Source organism: Oryctolagus cuniculus, chromosome 2, assembly GCF_051225735.1.
Source record: "Oryctolagus cuniculus isolate XC-2025 breed Fujian yellow rabbit chromosome 2, ASM5122573v1, whole genome shotgun sequence".
In the NCBI taxonomy this organism is placed as follows: domain Eukaryota; kingdom Metazoa; phylum Chordata; class Mammalia; order Lagomorpha; family Leporidae; genus Oryctolagus; species Oryctolagus cuniculus.
The window spans coordinates 67,489,817-67,508,533 of record NC_142868.1 but is presented as its reverse complement, the minus strand read 5'-3'; the positions used below and the strand labels follow the sequence as shown (position 1 = coordinate 67,508,533).

Genomic DNA, 18,717 nt, shown 5'->3' with positions numbered 1-18,717 from the left:
TAGCAAATATTGTGAGAGTTATAGCAGGCAAAAGGAAACAGCAAGAATGAGACAGGAGAAGAAGGCAGGGGATGTTGCTGTGTTTGAGGGTTTTTCATTTTCCCATCTGACACAGATTTATGTTAGTCCTCTGCAGCTTTGGGTCATTCTGCTTCTCTAAAATCAGCTTCAGTTTTCTAATCCATACACTGATATTTAGCTCATTCAGTAGCTTTCAAATCTTTCTGAAGGGGAGAAGGAGGAGGGCACACTTATTCAAGCAAAACATTCCATGGACTTCTAATTATAACACAGGAAAAATCAAAACTGTTCTGGTGAGAGTGTAGCACAGATTCAGGGGTTGGGGTGGGTATTGTTCCTGTCTTTTAACCACCCACCTTGTCTGCCCCTAGTTAACCTGTAGGGCACCCCTGAGTCTTCCCAATTTCATGAGGATCACATTTTGACCAATAATGGCAGCAAAAGGCAAATTCACACAAAGTCCCCTTCCTTGTTAAATACCCTCAAATGCATAAATTCTTTATAAGTTATTTTGAATTTCAAAAGCTACCAAAATTTTACTTGTACTTAACAAATTCTTAATGCTAACTGGATATTATGTTAGTCCTAAGAGTACAAAAATAGACATTTTCATTCGCACATGTACAATACATTATTAATTAAATGATTATCCAAATTAGTATAACCTCATTGAAGTGATACACTTAGTGGAGAAGAGGTAAATGTGACCATGAATGTATGAGATAGGAAGATCTGTGCTAGGCAGAAATATCAGGACAGCCTCCTAAGGAAGGTAGTAAGTGAAGTAGGACCTAAAGGTAAGTTAGGAATTAGTCCTATAGAGAAAAGAAATAGAAGAATTTTATACAAAGCACAGGGAAAGAAGCAGCATGGTATCTTAATTAATATGTCTAAAAATTTAAACAAGGGGTGAAGAGAATTGGGAAAAGTGGGAACCAAGACAACAGAGTTTTTACCCAGGGATTTTGATCTATGTCCTCAGAGAAATGGAAAATTACTAAAGTGTTTTGAGCAGGCTCTTCATGATCAGATGACTGTCTAGAGGATGGTGGATGTATTAAAGTACTTTAAAAGTTTATAGAAAATGGAGTTGAGAGGGGCCGGTGCTGTGGTGCAGCTGGTAAAGCCGCTGCCTGCAGTGCTGGCATCCCATATGGGTGCCGGTTTGTGTCCTGACTGCTCCACTTCCTATAAACTCTTGGCTATGGCCTGGGAAGGCAGTAGAGAATGGCCCAAGTCCTTGGGCCCTCGCACTCGCATGGGAGGCCTGGAGGAAGCTCCCAGCTCTTAGATTCAGATGGGCGCAGCTCTGGCCATTTCGGCCATCTAGGGAGTGAACCAGTGGATGGAAGACCTCACTCTCTCTCTGCCTCCGCTTCTCTGTAACTCTGTCTTTCAATAAAATAAATCTTTTTTAAAAAAGAAAAGAAAATGGAGTAGAGATAAATTTATTTTGGTGCCAAAAATTGAAACCTATGCCCAGTTTTTTCATACTACACATTTTCCATGAACTTTTTGAAGACACTTTGAATTAGTTTGGGATGGATGAGAAGAGATACAGATTCAGATACAATGATGTGTAAAAATAATATAGCTGTAGGCCGGCGCCGCGGCTCACTAGGCTAATCCTCCGCCTAGCGGCGCCGGCACACCGGGTTCCAGTCCTGGTCGGGGCGCCGGATTCTGTCCCGGTTGCCCCTCTTCCAGGCCAGCCCTCTGCTGTGGCCAGGGAGTGCAGTGGAGGATGGCCCAGGTGCTTGGGCCCTGCACCCCATGGGAGACCAGGAAAAGCACCTGGCTCCTGGCTCCTGCCATCGGATCAGCGCGGTGCACCGGCCACAGTGTGCCGGCCGCGGCGGCCATTGGAGGGTGAACCAATGGCAAAGGAAGACCTTTCTCTCTGTCTCTCTCTCTCACTGTCCACTCTGCCTGTCAAAAAAATAAATAAATAAATAAAATAAAATAATATAGCTGTTATCTTATGGAGAGACCATGGCGTCATAGACTGGCGTATGTCAATGGAGATAACATAGATTTAAGAAATGTATAAGGGGTAAAATTGGTTAATTAGGTGATGGATTAGAAATAGGGTGCATGGGAAAAGGAAATATCAAGGGTAATTCTAAATTTCTTCCTTACTCAACTAATGGATGAGACACGGGACAGCACAAGAAGTGCTAAACTTTGATGGAAGAAGAGGAATCACCAGCGTGATTGAGCTATATCATATTTGAATAGTTTTTGCAACAAGTTGTTAAGTCACCTATTTCAGAATCATACTTGAAATAGAGACAATATATTTCAGCTATGTTTAGGTAACAGTGAAGGCACGGGTATAGATGATGGTTCTACATACAAAGTGTAAAGTGATAGGAGCTGGCATTATGGCACAGTGGTTTGAGCTTGAGACAATGGCACATTATGGCACAGTGCTTGAGACAATGGCATCTCATATCAGAGTGCCAGTATAAGTTCCAGCTGCTGTACTTCTGCTTCAGCTGCCTGCTAATGTGCCAGGCAAAGCAGTAAAAAATGGCCCAAGTACTTGAGGCCCTACCACCCATTTGGGAGAGCCAAATGGTGTTTCAGACTCCTGGCTTCAACCTGGCCCAGCCCTGGCCTAACCATTTGAACAGTGAACCAGCAGATAGAAGATCACTTTCTCTCTCCAAATCTCTCTGTTGTTCTGCCTTTCAAATAAAAAAATAGGGCCGGCGCCGCGGCTCACTAGGCTAATCCTCCGCCTAGCGGCGCCGGCACACCGGGTTCTAGTCCTGGTCGGGGCGCCGGATTCTGTCCCGGTTGCCCCTCTTCCAGGCCAGCCCTCTGCTGTGGCCTGGGAGTGCAGTGGAGGATGGCCCAGGTGCTTGGGCCCTGCACCCCATGGGAGACCAGGAAAAAGCACCTGGCTCCTGGCTCCTGCCATCGGATCAGCGCGGTGCGCCGGCCGCAGTGCGCCGGCCGCGGTGGCCATTGGAGGGTGAACCAACGGCAAAGGAAGACCTTTCTCTCTGTCTCTCTCTCTCACTGTCCACACTGCCTGTCAAAAATAAATAAATAAATAAAATAAAATAAAAAAATAAATCTTTTACAAAATGGGAAGTGACAGTATAATAGAATCTTGAACATTTTAGGGGCTTCAACATTAAATAGCAAGTAAAGAAAGAAAAGGGTTCAAAGTATGCAGCCAGAATGAATGAATGGAAAACAGTATTATATCTTACTAGCTGGGGAAGAAAGTGTTTTAAGAAGGAGTTAAACAGTGCTGAGAACTGAAGTAAAATAAGGAATAAAATTATCACTTGGATTTAGCAACAGGAAGTTTTCTGTTTGTTTTTGTTTGTAAAGATTTATTTATTTGTTTGAAAGGCAGAGTTACCAAGAGGCAGAGGCAGAGAGAGAAGGATGTCTTCCATCTGCAGGTTCACTTCGCAGACGTCCACAATGGCCAGAGCTGGGCCAATCCAGGAGCTTCTTCCAGGTCTCCCACATGGGTGCAGGGGTCCAAGGACTTGGGCCATCTTCTACTGCTTTCCCAGGTCATAGCAGAGAGCTGGATCTGAGTGGAGCAGCCAGGACTAGAACTTGTGCCCACATGGGATACTGGCACAGCAGGCTTCAGCTTTACCTGCTATGCCACATGGGTGATCTTCATGAGAACTGGTTCAGTACAATGATAGTGGCAAAACTCCAGACTAGAGTGATTTGAGGAGTGAGTTACAGTTGATTGGAATATTTCTTTGGAGTTTGGCCTTAAATGAGAGGGGAGAGAGTCTGCTAACTGGTTCATGGTGTAGTATTGAGGAAAGGGTTCTTATTTTTTGGGTATGTTCAAAAAGCGGTGGAAGAATCCATAAAGATGAGGTAAAGAGAAAGAGGAGTAATCAACAACGTGCTCTTCCAGAGAAGAGTAAAGACGGAAGCATATAAGGAAACACTGCCCTGAGATAGGAGGAAGGGACTGTACTTTTACTTTCAACAGGTAGAAACATTGTTGGATTAGTTGTATACATATGGTAAATTTGAATGTTTGTTGACACAAAAAGTGGTATTCGTATGTATGTATACAGGTATATGCAATCCATGTATTTTCTCTGTAAATGGTTATATTATCTACATAATTTGTTTAAAGATTTATTTTATTTATTTGAAAGGGAGAGAGAGAGAGAGAGAATCTTCCATCCTCTGGTTCACTCCCCATGTGACTGCATTGGTGGGGGCTGGGTCAGGAGTCTGGAACTACATGTAGGTGCAGGGGCCCAAGGACCTGAGCCATCTTCCAACTGCTTTTCTAGGTGTGTTAACAGGGAGCTGGATCAGAAGTGGAGGAGCCTGGACTTGAACCAGTTCTCTGCTATGGGATGCTGGTTTTGCAGCCTGAGTCTTAACCCACTGCTGACCCCTCATCTACTTAATTTTAAAGAGGAAATAGAGGAGCTGACATTGTGGTATAGAAGGCTAAGCCTCCACCTGCGGTCCCTGCATCTCATATGGGTGCCAGTTTGTATTCTAGCTGATCCTCTTCTGATCCAGCTCTCTGCTTATGGCCTGAGAAAGCAGTTGGAAGATAGCCCAAGTATTGGGGGCCCTGCACCCATGTGGGAGACCTGGAAGAAGCTCTTGGCTTCTGGTTTTGGATTGGCCCAGCCCCCATCATTTTGGCTATTTGGGGAGTGAACCAGCAGATGGAAGCCCTTTCTCTCTGTCTTTCCCTCTGTCTGTCACTCTACCTCTCAAATAAATAAATGAAATTTGTAAGAAATAAAATAAAACGCTAAGCCACTTTTTTTTTTAAAAAAAAGAAGAAATAAAAAATTAAGACTTGCATTTATAGTAGTAAGTCAAAATAATTTTTAAAAAAATAGAAAAATGAGCTGACCAGACAAAGATGGACAAAGATGGAATTTCAGCATGGAAACTTTAGAAGTATGAACTCTCCAACTCTACACCCTACCCTTGACTTACTGAGCCAGAAACTGGGGGTGGCGCCAGGCGTGAGACCACTGCTCTAAACAGTGTTCCAGCTTTCTTTCTTTTTTTTTTTAACTGTGATTCACACAATGATGTTTTGCATCGCAGTTAGTACGCAGGTGCACATGAAACAAATCGGAAAGTTTATGAAAATATCCTATCCAGTGCAATCTTATATTTTCTGTTCCCTTGAATTTCCCTTTGAAGAAAATGCTAGGGTGAAAATCCTAAAGGGTGTTGGAGAGCCGATGAGATTTGGACATGGACTGTAGGTTGGATGATCACATTGCAAATGTGAAATATCTAGATTTTGGAAATCTGCTATGACTGTGCACGTGCATGCCCTCTCAGGGAAGCCATATGAAGTACTTCAGTTAGGAGTGCTTACCTTGCACAGGCAGAGGAAGCAAAAGAGACGGTGAAGGCAACTGATGAACCTGGGTACAGGGGAGACAGTTTGAAATCATGTCAAATAAAGTACCTGAAGAATATTGGTTCAGACACACTAATCTGATACTGGCCTCCACAAAGGAGTCTTTGAAAACTGCAAGGCGTATTTTAAAGTCAGGAACTAGTACTGGATTCTACTAAAGTATCTCTAATACCCCATGCAGTGCCTCAGCTGTGGAGGGTGCTCAGTGCTTGTTCACTGACTGCTGATGTTAATATAGGTTTTTCTTGCCACTGTTGTTTTCAGTTGTTAGTCTAGTCACTGTTGTTGCATTTGCTTCCTTTTCACTTCTAGAAGATCCGCACCTTAATCTGTTTTACGGTGTGCCCAAGGTCACTGGAGAGTGTTATGGGGTGGGAAGAAGGTAGGCTGTGGATTTGAACCGATGGGGTTTTCCTGCAGGCTCCTCTCCTGCCTGGCTGCCTGTTGCTCTGTGCCCGTGCAGAGCTGTCACATGGCTCCCCTCTACTTCATAGGATTGTTAAGCTGTGTGATCCTGGGCCAGGCGCAGATGGAATGGGTGTGAGGAGTCTCATCCATGTTGGTATCCGTCCCCTTGGCTCAGCTCTGTGGAGAGTCAGTCTTTCCTGACAGATCCGGGCGCAGGGGCCAGCGTGACAGCAGGATTAGAAGTTTTCCATGATCTTGAGGGACCGAGGTGGTCACTTTATATGTATTGGTGATATAATTTGACTGGTATGTTTACAGGGTCTGGGTTCTGCTTCTTCGTCATAACTTCAGTTCCATTACATGCACACTATTAGTACAGCTACTGAGCAGTGTAATTTGGGAAGACAATACTTGGAAAGAGTCAGGTTATGGTATTTTCTCTGGTTGCTTTAAATATTTCCTAACTTTTATTTTTTCCTGTTTCAGTGCAGTATATTCAAAGAACACTTTAAGAAGAACACATCCCATGAAAGAAGTAAGTTCTCACTTTAGCCTTTAATGTGGTTTTTCTCACAGTTGACTATAAAAGTAACCTTTGGTGAGGACCTTAGAGTTTTCTGTATTTCACGTGATAAGCTCTGTTTTAGGGTAGTAAAAAAAAAAAGTTTATTCCTTTTCTTCTCACTTTTTCCACTGTTAGAAAAGAACCTTTGTTAACATTTTAGAAACATTTCTTTTTTTCCAAGCCTAGATTTGTTTCATTTAGATAATTAGCACTGTGTAAAAATTGTACAGCTTTCTGAATTTTGCCACTCCTCCCAGCCATTTCTCCGTGTTACTCTCAATGGCTTGTGATTTCATGAGGTTCCATGTTGTCTACGTTACAGTTTTATTTTTCTTCAGGAGAGTCTTAGAATACCTGTATGTAATGGCAGGTACATTTCTTTAATGCTCTTGATAGCTAATTCCAAATTATTTTCCAACGGCCTGTCGCGTGGCATTGGAATTTCACATGAAGTCCAGGTGGTCGGGCAGTTGCGAGTGCGTTTGTTCTCTGTTCTGCCTCTGGCATCCTCCGGAACCCCAGCCTCCAGAGCCTTACCCGTATATTGAACTGTACACAGGCTCTCCTTCAGCCAGGACTGTCAGCCCCTGTGCTCCCAGAGCTGTGCACATCCAGGTGGCAGGCATATTTCTGGGGAGACAGCCCACCGTTCTCTTTAGGGATCTAGGCAAGCTATGGCCTGGGGGCCTAAACCAGCCTACTACCTCTTTGTACACAAGCCTGGGAACAAGGATGATTTTTAATAGCCAAAATAAACAAAAAAGGATATGTTGTGTGCCATGAAGATGATGTGAAATGCAGAGGTCTGCATCTCTGAGTAGAGTTGTGTTGGAAGCCGGCCCTGTATAGGATTTTATAGGATTCCGTTAGCTATTTGAGGTCTCCTGTGTTTCTATATGAATTTTAGCATTTTTTTTTTGTATCTGAGAAGAATGTCCTTGGCATTTTGGTTGGTATTGCATTGAATCTATAAACTGCTTTTGCTAGTGTGGACAATTTGATGACACTGATTCTTCCAACCATGAACATGGAAGATTTTTCCTTAATTTTTTTTCTTTTTTGTGGCTTCTGTTTCTTTAATGTTTTGTAATTTTCATTGTAGAGATCTTTGCCATTCTTTGTTAAATTTATTCCAAGGTATTTGATTTTTTTTGATTGAACTTAGAAGTTCTTTCTTAGCTATGGCATTGTCTATGTAGACAAAGGCTATTGATTTTTGTGTGTTGATTTTATATCCTGCCACTTTACCAAACTCTTCTATCATTTCCAGTAGTTTCTTAGTGGAGTCTTCCAGATCCCCTATATATAGAATCATGTCATCTGTAAACAGGGATAGTTTGACTTCCCCCTTTTCAATTTGTATCCCTTTGATTTCTTTTTTTTACCTAATGACTGTGGCTGAAACTTCCAGGGTGATATTGAATAGCAATAATGAGGGTGGGTATCCTTGTCTGGTTCTGGATCTCTGTGGGAATGCTTCCAACTTTCCCCCATTCACTATGAAGCTGGTCTTGGGTTTTTCATACATTGCCTTGAGGAATATTTCTTCTATATACAATTTGCTTAGAGTTTTCATCATGAAAGGGTGTTAAACTTTATCAGATGCTCTCTATGTATCTATGGAGATAATCATATGGTTTTGGTTCTTCAATTTGTTAATGTGCTGTATCACATTGATTTGTGAATGTTGAACCATCCCACTTGGTCTAAGTGAATGATCTTTCTGATGTTGGATTTGATTGGATAATATTTTATTGAGGATTTTTGCATCTATATTCATCAGAGAAACGGGTCTGTAGTTCTCTTTCTCTGTTGTATCTTTTCCAGGTTTAGGATTTAAGGTGATGCTGGCTTCATAGAAAGGATTTAGGAGGATTCTGTCCCTTTTAATTGTTTTTGAATAGCTTCAGAAGAATTGGAGTTAGTACTTCTTTAAATGTCTGGTAGAATTCAGCAGTGATGCCATTGGGTTCTGGGCTTTTCTTTGCTGGGAGACTTATTATTAATTCAATTTCTGTCTTGGTTATTGTTTTGTTTAGGTTTTCTATGTCTTCATGGCTCAATATAGGTAAGTTGTATGTGTCCAAGAATCTATCCATTCCTGTAGGTTTCCCATTTTGTTGGCATACAGCTATTTGTAGTAGTTTCTGATGATTGTTTTTATTTCTGTGGTATCTATTCCATATCCTTTTTCATATCAATTTCATTGATTTAGGTTTCCTTTTTTTTGTTGTTGTTGTTGGTTAGTTGGGCCAATGTGAGTTTTATTTTTTCAAAAAGCCAGCTTCTCTTTTCTCTGATCTTTTGAATTTTTTGGTTTCAATTTTTTTGTTCTCTAATTTTAATTATTTCTTTTCTTGTACTGTTTTTGAGTTTGGTTTGTTATTGTTTTTCTACCTCATTGAAATACATTGATAGCTCACTTATTTGGTATCTTTCCAATTCTTGATATAGGCACCAATTGCTATATACATTCCTCTTAACACTGCTTTTGCCCTATCCCATAAGTTTTGCTATGTTGTATTTTCATCTTTATTTGTTTCCAGAAATTTTTAAATTTCTTTTCTGATTTCTTCAGTGACCCACTGTTCATTCAGGAGCATATTGTTCAGTCTCCATGTGTTGCATATGTTCTAGAGATTCCTGAGTTGCTGATTTCCAGCTTCATTCCATTGTAGTCAGAGAAGATGCATGATATGATTTTGATTTTTTTATTTGCTTTGACTTGCTTTATGGCCTAGCATGTGGTCTACCCTAGAGAAGGTTCCATGCACTGGTGAGAAGAATGTGCATTCTGCATTTGTAGGATGAAAAGTTCTGTAGTTATCTGTTTGGTCCATTTGGTCTATAGTGTTAACTCTACTGTTTGCTTGCAGATATTCTGTTTGCTTGATCTGTCCATTGCTGAAAGTAGGATTTTTTTAAAAAAGATTTATTTATTTATTTATTCGAAAGAGTTACACAGAGAGAGTAGAGGCAGAGAGAGAGAGAGAAAGTGAGAGAGGGGTCTTCCATCTGATAGTCCACTCCCCAATTGGCCACAATGGCCAGAGGTGCATTGATCCGGAGCCAGGAGCTAACTCCAGGTCTCCCATGCGGGAGTAGGGGCCCAAAGACTTGGACAATCTTCTCCTGCTTTCCCAGGCCATAACAGAGAGCTGGATTGGAAGTGGTGCAGCCAGGTCTTGAACTGGCACCCATATGGGTGCCAGCGCTTCAGACCAGGGTGTTAACCCATTGCGCCACAGGGCTGCCCTTAAAGTGGGATATTCAAGTCCCCGCTACTACAGTGTTTGAGTCTATGTCTCTCTCTAGATTCATTAACATTTCTTTGAAATAGTGGGTGACCTGCAATTAGGTGCATAAACATTTATAATAGCCTCATCTTCCTGTTGAGTTGAACCCTTAATCATTACATAGTGCCTTCTTTGTCTCTTTTAACAGTTTTTGTGTGAACATCTATTTTGTCTGATATTGGGCTACACCAGCTCTTTCTTTGGTTTCTGATATCATGGAATATCTTTTTTTCATCCTTTGACTTTCAGTCTGCATGTGTCTTTGTTGGTGAGATGTGTTTCTTGTAGGCAGCAGATAGATGGGTTTTGTTTTTTAATCCATTCAGCCAGTCTGTGCCTTTTTACTAGAGAGTTGAGGCCATTTACATTCAAGTTGACTATTGATAAGTAAGGACTTGGCCCTGCCATTCCCCCATAAACATTCCTATTGTTTACTTTGGATTTCCTTTGTACTTTTACTGGGAGATTGTCCGCCCTCATCTTCTTTCATAGTGATGACCATGTTTCTGTGTGTAGTGCATCCTTAAGTACCTTTTGTAATGCTGGACGAGTACTGACAAACTCAATCTCTGTTGTGGAAGGTCTTTATTTCACCTTCATTTGTAAATGAGAGCTTTGCAGAGTCCAGTATTCCAGGTTGACAGTTTTTTTCTCTTAGGACTTGGAATGTATCTCATTTCTGATGAGAATTCAGCTGTGAGTCTAATTGGAGAGCCTCTGAAAGTAACCTGGCATTTCTCTCATGCACATTTTAGAATCTTTTATGCTTTACTGTGGAGAGTTTGACTACAACGTTTTGTGGCGAAGATCTTTTCTGATTGTGTCTATTAGGAGTTCTAAGTGCTTCCTTTTTGGACATCCCTTTCTTTATGTAATTATTTCACTAAAATGGCCTGCAAATCCATTCCATCTTTCCACCCTTTCAAGAACTCCTAAGACCTGTATGTTGGGTCATTTGTTAGTATCCCATAAATTCCAATGGTGTTTTTCAGTTTTCCAATTTCTCCCCCCCCCCCTTTTTTTTTGTCCATAAAATTTTCAAAGGTTTGTTTTCTAACTTGGATATTCTCTCTTCTGCCTTACCAAGTCTGTTCTTATGGCTATCCATAGTACTTTTATTGGTTCTACTGAATCCTTCATTTCCAATAATTCCTTTTCACTTCTCTGTAAAATTTCAGTTTCATGGGAAAAAGTCTCTTTCATGCCATGTACAGGTTTCTTTAGTTAATGAATTTGCTTCTGATTACTTCTAGGTAATCCTGTGATTAGTTTTTTAATTCCATTTCTGGTGTTTTGTCAGTCTCTTCATCTTCACATTCTGGTATTGAAATGTTGTGTTCTTTTGGGGGTGTCACATTGTCCTTATCCTTGTTTCTTGAATTTCTGCATTTATTATTAGGTATTTGTGGTGATAGTTGTTGGGTTTTTTTGTTTGTTTTGGCCCTGTGATGGCTTTTATCTTTGAACTATGCCTCTGCTGTTTCAGTAATAACCCGAGTGTGTGCTATTAGTGATCAGGGAGCTCTGTTCAGTGCTCCGGGTGAGGGATGTGTCCAAGGTGACACCCAAGTTAGGTTTGGTAAATTTTTTTTTTTATCAGAGGGGAAGCTTGTTCAGCTATGTTGGTATATTCTCATGCTCCCTTCCTCTCTAAGGAGACCAGCGCCTGGGCAATAGCCCCAGTGGGTACAACTCTCATCCATGCTGCCATGAGAACAACTCAAAGTATCCCTGCAGTCCTCGGGGTGGACATGGATCCTGTAGCAGTGACCCTCACCAGGGAATCAGGGACCTCCAGCATGTGGAGCCACCACAGTGACTGCCCAGAGACCCAGCCACACCCTGCGCCCTCCGATGCAGCCAGTGTTTTCACAGTCATAGCACATGAGGCTCCCACAGTCACGGGCACCCAGCCCCCTGTCAGTTATCCCACCCAGACTCGGGAATTTCCTCTCGGCAGGTTGCTGGGCACATGGACCCCAGTGGGCACAGCTGTTATGTGTGTCCAAAATGCTGCCTGCCCTCTCAGCTCGTTATAGGACAGGACACTGGTGCCGGCAGGTCAGGGAGAAACAGAAACCCTGTTCACTGTCCCCCCTCCAGGCTCCAATCCAGACTCATACCAGACTCTTCCCACAGCCTTCTTGCCAGTGGCTTGGCCTGCAGCAGTCTGGTGTCTCCTCACTCCAAAGCTGGTGCTGAGGCTCTTGGTCGCTGGGGTCCTGAGTTGTGTGCATCCACACCCTCCACGTAGATGCACAGTGTCCCTCTAATGGTTTCTTCTGCCTTTTTCTCCCTAACTGTGCCCTGAGGTTGCAGCCTCTCACCTTTATTTTTCTTAACCATCTTCATCTAGACTAGAGCAGTAAGCTGCCTTCCTATTCTGCCCTCTTGAAAACACTATCAGCATTTATGTTGTATAACTGTATGACAATCCATCTCCAGAATTTTCTCATCTATCCTAACTGAAACCCTGTACCACAATTCCCCCTTCTCCCTTTGTCCCAGCCCTTGGTAACTCCCATTCTACTTTCTTTCTCTATGAATTGGACTGCTTTAACACCTGTTATAAGAGGTATCATAGAATATTTGCCCTTTTGTAGCCAGTTTATTTAATGTAATGTCTTTACGGTTTATCCCTCCTGTAACATATGTCAGCATTTCCTTTTTATAGCTGAATAATATTCCATCCTATGTATGTACCACATTTATCCATTCGTCTGTTGATGGATGTTGGTTTGCTTCCACCTGTTGACTGTTGTGAATAATGCTGTAATTTACAAGGTTGCGCAATTTCTCTCTTCTGGAACCTGCTTTCACTTCTTTAGGAACATAGCCAGAAGTGGAGTGGCTGGTTCATACAGGAGTGCTGTGTTTGTATTCAGAACATGCTGTGCTGTCTTGTGCAGTGACTGCAGCATTTCAAATTCCCACCAGCAGTGCACAGGGTCCCAACTGCTGCTCATCCTCACCTACACTTACTTTGTTTTTTATACTAAGAGATACAACATAATAGCTTAATGTGGTTTTGATTTGCATTTCCTAAATGACTAGTAGTTATTAGGCATCTTCTTAATGTTCCTATTGGTCAGTTGAACATCCTTTTTGAAGAACTGTCTATTCAAACTCTGCCTGTTTTTCAATTGGGTTTTATTACGTTGTAAACATTCAGTTGGAATGGTTCCACTTGGAGATTTGGGATCTGTCTGTTGTTTTGTTGTTATTCACAGCAGCAGGGTAAATAACTCCTTTCCTGGTGAAGAGAGTAGAGAGTCCATTGCTAGTTTCACTCTTGTGCAGCTGATCAGTAACGGTGCCTGTGCCAGCCCTGGGGCTCAGGCACTGTCAGCTTCCTTGGAGTCAGAGGCTGCAGGCTCACTGCTGTCCCCCTGGGCCAAGTGCTCCCTGCCACGGGGGCGGGGACTGGCGCTCTGCCTGTGACTCCGCTAAGCACCTGCGTCTCTGCTGCTGTCCGAGTCACTGTCACTGCACCACAGGCTCATCGTGCTCGTCAGAGTTGGCATCGTCCTCTAGATCGGCATCGCAGCCAGAGATCATCTGCTTGTCCCAGGAGGCCTGGGCTCTCCTGCTCGCCACTGCCACTCTTGTCACTCGCCTCGTCCCTGTCACCCCTCTCCTGTTCACTCTCGCTGCCTGAGCATGCGTCTTCACTGCCGCTGCCCTTCTCACCCTCATCTGTCAGGTAGCAGAGAGGTGCCAGTCACGATTCCCGTCCCGCTCCTGGGGCCCCAGCGCTGGCCTGACCTGCCTGACCTGAGCCCCCAGCCTCGTTCTCTCCTGCCTCCATCTCTCCTCTTTCCCCTCCTCGGGTTCCTGGTTTTCCGCCTGGGCTTTGCATGCCTGCTGGAAGCAGCAAAACTGGAGGGGGCGGGGGAAGGCAAGTGCTGTATTAGGCTCTGTCCTTCCCCTCACCTACCACTCTCCCCTGGCCGGCAGAGCCTTGCTACCTGGGCTTCCAGCTCAGGTAGTCACACCCCGTGTTTGAGGACCACAGGCAGGACCTTGGAGCCTGACTGCACCCCAGCCTTGCAGCACTTCCCGAGGCAGACCCTGGAGTGGGCGTGAGATGGGGGCATGGAGGAATGTTGCCCTCCTCAGTGAGGACGCAAGTTGGACGAGGTTCCCTTTCCATGTGTGGCCCAGCACAGACCAGAATAAACATGTATTGTAGAAGGGAGACTATCTCAAGGGATTGGGGGAGGGGTGGGGAAGATGGTCAGTTTGTCTTGCCCCATGCTATGTCTGTCTGTCTACATATTTGTACACATACACACATATCTTCAGAAGGTAGTGGGAAACAAAAGATTAACTTGGCACAAAAAATTGAAATATGTACATAATTTTTTAAAAGATTTTATTTATTTGAAAGTCAGGGTTACACAGAGGAGAGGCACCGAGAGGTCTTCCATCTGGTGGTTCACTCCTCAGATGGCTGTGACGGACAGAGCTGCACCGATCTGAAGCCAGGAGCCAGGAGCTTCTTCTGGGTCTCTCACACAGGTGCAGGGGCCCAAGGACTTGGGCCATCTTCCAGTGCTTTCCCAGGCCATAGCAGAGAGCTGGTCGAAAGTGGAGCAGCCGGGTCTTGAACCGGCGCCCATAAGGGATGCCGGCATGTCAGGCCAGGACATTAACCCGCTGCGCAACAGTGCTGCCCCTGGACATATTTTATAAAATGTTTCCTGTGAGCTTTCTGAATATTCTGCTTATGCATAGATTTTTCATTGCTCCAAAATAAACATTTTAATCCTCCCCCCCAAAAAATAACTTATGCAATTGACAGTTCATTATTTAAGCACCTGTATGTCTGGAAAATTTTGCTTGCATTTGCACTGGTGTGCTAAAATTTGAGCCTGAAGAAATAGTAGTTTGAGTCTTACCAGGACCCCCTCCCCCTGCAGCACTTCTGGCCACCTCACTGCCCTGCCAAGTTCATTACCACCATAAGCCCAGCCTAGTGCACCGAGGTCTCCTGTACTCCCCTTTCCTGGGCAGCCAGAGCATCCTCCCTCCTCCAAGCATCTCCTTTCTATGCCTTTCTACCAGGACAAGTTCTTTGGTCATCTTCTTCAATCGAGGTGACTTTTTATGCCATTCAAAGGCTCTAGCAACCCAGAGTGAAAGAGAGGAAGGGGAGTGATATGGAAAAGCATTTGGGAGTGGCCTGTAGGACTGATTTTGGTTTTGTTAACCATTTAAACACAGACGGTGTAGTACTCCAGTATCAGGGAATGGACACTGCCCACATAGACCACTGAAGTTGTACATTTTTGGTCTTGTATAGATCCTCCCCTACACAGCACTGCTATATATGCTGATGAAGAAGAACTCTCCCAACACTGTGGGTCATCTGTCCCTTCAACTCCTCCAGGAAAAGCAACGAAAGAAAGGTAGGGTTACGTCAAGCTATTGTTGGTTCACGCTCTGAGATTTCTGGGAAGTTCTTCAAGTTAGAAGCTAATAAAACCCAAGTTTTGACATTTATTTTGAGAATGTGAACATTAAAAACTAATTTCTCTATAATTGGCATTACCTATAATAATTTTTGTAATTAACATAATTGACACCTGAATGACCCAGAATACCTGCCTGTAGTGGTCTCGTTTGTTTTCTTCTGCTGTAGTAATAGGAATATTTTTCCCCCTTCTAGTAATAGAATGGTTTTAGCTGGACACATGGCTGTCAGAATTCTAAACATACTGTCTCCGTGCTGTTGCAGCTGAGATGTGTGTGTGTGTGATTAGATTCTAGCTAAAATGGAGTCTCACTTCTGAAAGTATCTTTGTGGGGAGGATTGTGCTCTTCTGTTTTCCATCCTTCTTCCTCCTGGTTAGAATGGGATGTGGTGGTGAAGACCGAGCAACCATGTTGGGCCGTGAGGCGGTGTACTGAGAGAGCAATGGATACAAGGCACCTGGGTCTCCTGATAACGGGACTACTACACCAGCCCTAAATTATTCTGGAGTTTGGCCAAGAAGGAAAGACAAGTGTCTTATCCGAGCCATTTTGGGAATATATTTTTTACAATGTGCAGCCATCCTAATTCTCTCTCGTAAACTTGGTAAAGAGAGTTTTATCCTTATCCTAAGAGCAGTTGGAGGGTTTTAAGTAGGGGATGACATGGTAGGATCTACATTTAAAAATTACCAGCCTCGCTGCTGTCTGGCAAGTGGATTTGAGAGAGACAAGAATGGCATAGGGAGCCCAGTTTGGATGCTGTAGACTCAGGTCATCACGGCAGAGGTGGAGAGAAGTGGATGGACTTGAGAAGTAGGAGGCAAATGAGCAAGACTTAGTGATGTGCTGACTTCGCAGCACGGGACGAGTTGCTACCGGTGGTAACTCCTGAATTCCTTGCCTGCTTGAATGGATTGATGATGGTGCCATTGACTAAGATACGGGCTGCTGGGACATGGAGTTGTGTGGGCAGATCATCAGTTTGACATGGAGATGTCAGAGACCCTGTGTATTTGAGTCTGGAACTCAGAGCACAGGGCTGAGCTTAAGTTAGACGTTCTTTGCACGCGGATGGTATGAAGCTAACCTGAGAGGAGGCAAGGGCCTGGGACTAACCCATAAGAGGCCATGGCATCTACTGCCTGAGTAGAGAAGGAAGTTGTAGAGGAGAGAGGGGGAAAGTGGCTGGAAAAGAGAGAGGAGAACCAGGGCAGTGTTTATTCACAGAATTGTGTGTGTGTGAGTGAGGTGGGGGGAGGGAAATGGGAGAGAGGAGGGAGGGAGAGAAATTAAGTAAGGAGGGTCAAATGCAGCTGAGAAGCACGTGAGGCGAGGCCTGAGCACGAGCGTTCTTTGCATTTAACCAGAGACTGTTCTCGGTAACCTTGGTTTTGGTGTCATGTCAAGTCCCAACAAGAGACATCATTTGGGTAAGTAATGCAGGTAAACAGAAAAGGAAGTTGGGGCAGCAGGGACGCACCCACTACAGAGAGGCCAACAGCATTTCTCAGAAACCAGGTATGAAACCCAGGTCCTCAGGTGTGGAATTTGGGCATAGTCATCATTAGCCTAAACGCCCACCTGAGGCCTCAGTTTTAAAGTGAGTGCATTTGTGGTTGATGTTACGTGTTTGATGGATTGTATTGAATGAAAAGATGAAAATTCTCACCTTCCATCAGAAGTCAGGGTTACTTTTAGGGCGAAAGAGGAGATTCCCTGTTGGATCACCAGAGTTGAGTCTAGTGGATTAGCTTTTGGTACAGAGGACGGCCCTGGTAACCTGGAGGAAGGCGCAGTTCTCGGACATGACCAAACTGCAGCAGCCCTGGAGCGCTGCCGTCTGCCCGCCTGGGACAAACCAATGTGGCTGGGTCTGGGAGGCGGCCAATGAAACTAGGAAGGCGACCGGCCTGCCCGTGACAAACTGGCTAGCCCCAGAGTAAACTGAGCGGTGCTCGTGTCGGGGGAGCAGCTCGTAGAACCGTGTGCGAATGTGTGCAAGATACTGATGGCTTGTTCTTTCCTACAGCTTGAGCACTTCTGCAAGTGAAGCAAGTGAAAGCGCGTCTGTAAAACTGAGAGCCACAAAGGTACGTGCGCCTGTTCTTCAGACTCCGACAGGCATTTCACACTCCAGTTGACTGTGGAGAGTGTTCTGTGGCGGCAGTTTTCATAAAGCGCTATGTTCCAGAGGATGTTTTTGGGCTAAAAGTGAGTTTTTAAAACCTGAAGTGCTTTTCGTTAAGGCACGGTGCAGACGCCTCTGCCAGTTTTCAGAGCGGTGGCGCGCCGTGTTGGGGCTGGGGCCTCAGCGGCAGAGGGGATGGTGGGGAGTGTTGACGTGGAGCTCTGGCTTGTAGATTTCCTGTTCTGTCCACTGCTCAGCTGCCATCTCCCTGGGCTATAGAAGCTCGCTCCGCAGCGTGGCGCCATTGCCGCCAGGAGGGTGAGCGGTCGTGTTTTCCAGACCCGTGACGCTGTTTGCTTCTCGCAGCCAGGAAGAAGATGTAAGCCCCTTAGCGATGGCTCTGACAGCTCGGGAGAAAGTGAGATACGAAGAAAAGTTCAGTCACCAGAGAGAATCGGTGCGCGACGGTGTGACACTGTTCCGGCCGGGGCGCCGTCGGGGCTTCCCGAGAGACGGCCGCGGTCAGAGAGGCCCGAGGCGGGAGGCGGCCGTGGCAGCGGTGCACCTGCGGACGGAGGGACCCCGGCCGTGGTGAGGCCGCCCCGTGGGATAGAAAAGGTTTACTGGAAAATGGTGTATTTTCTTTACTTCCTTCTGTTCTTTCAAACGATGAATGTTACATTCTTCTGTTGATAAACATGTTTTAGGAAATCTAGAAGAGAACATCAAACTCCCCTCCGCTTCTGCAGCCCCAAACTAGCCTCGGGGATCCTCAGCCCTACGGCTGGGCATTTCTCACCCTCGGTGGGCTCCCGCACTGGTCATGAAGTACCCCACAGTGCCTTTCTAACAGACACAAACAGGGGCCGCCAATGTGGCACAGCAGGTCAAAGCCCCAGTCTGCAGCCCGGGCATCCCATACGGACGCCAGCTCAGGTCCCGGCTGCGCCACTTCCGAGCCAGCTCCCTGCTGTTGTGCCTGGGAAAGCAGCAGAAGATGGCCCAGCTGTTGGCCCCTGCACTGATATGGGAGGAAGCTCCTGGCTCAGCTCTGGCCCTTGCAGCCATCTGGGGAGTGAACTGGTGGGTGGAAGACCTCTCTCTCTCCCTACCTCTGTCTGTAACTCTTTCAAATAAAGAAATATTTTTTAAAACATGCAAAACATTCTGTCCACGGATATGCCGCAGTTTAATTACTCTTATTAATGAATAACTGTACTTAGACAGTTTTTAAGTGCCTTCATGAAGCCTTTTGTAGCTAAATCTTGGTGTGCACCCCTGATCATTTCCTTAAAAAAAATTCTGATAAAATTCCTCAGAATTTGTTCTAAGATCCTTGACATATTTTGGTCAAGTTGTTAATATGTCACTGTACTCACTTGGTTTAACATTTTGAATAAATAATTCATGTCATGTT

The 18,717-nt window shown here is 44.6% G+C and overlaps 1 protein-coding gene across 13 annotated transcripts in view; it reads left to right on the top strand.

Moving 5' to 3' along the window:
- LOC149127796 (centromere protein U-like) overlaps positions 1-18,717 on the top strand; it is a 133,193-nt gene that overhangs the window by 86,583 nt on the left and 27,893 nt on the right. For 4 of the 13 annotated variants that reach the window (XM_089325599.1, XM_089325597.1, XM_089325595.1 and 1 more), the window contains exons 4-6: positions 15,000-15,105; positions 17,202-17,262; positions 17,667-17,891. In XM_089325599.1, coding sequence (XP_089181725.1) covers positions 15,000-15,105; positions 17,202-17,262; positions 17,667-17,891 — 392 coding nt within the window. Of the gene's footprint in view, positions 1-6,319; positions 6,369-14,999; positions 15,106-17,201; positions 17,263-17,666; positions 17,919-18,717 lie in introns of all 13 variants that reach the window. The other 9 variants (XM_089325594.1, XM_089325596.1, XM_089325600.1 and 6 more) reach the window with 4 other exon arrangements.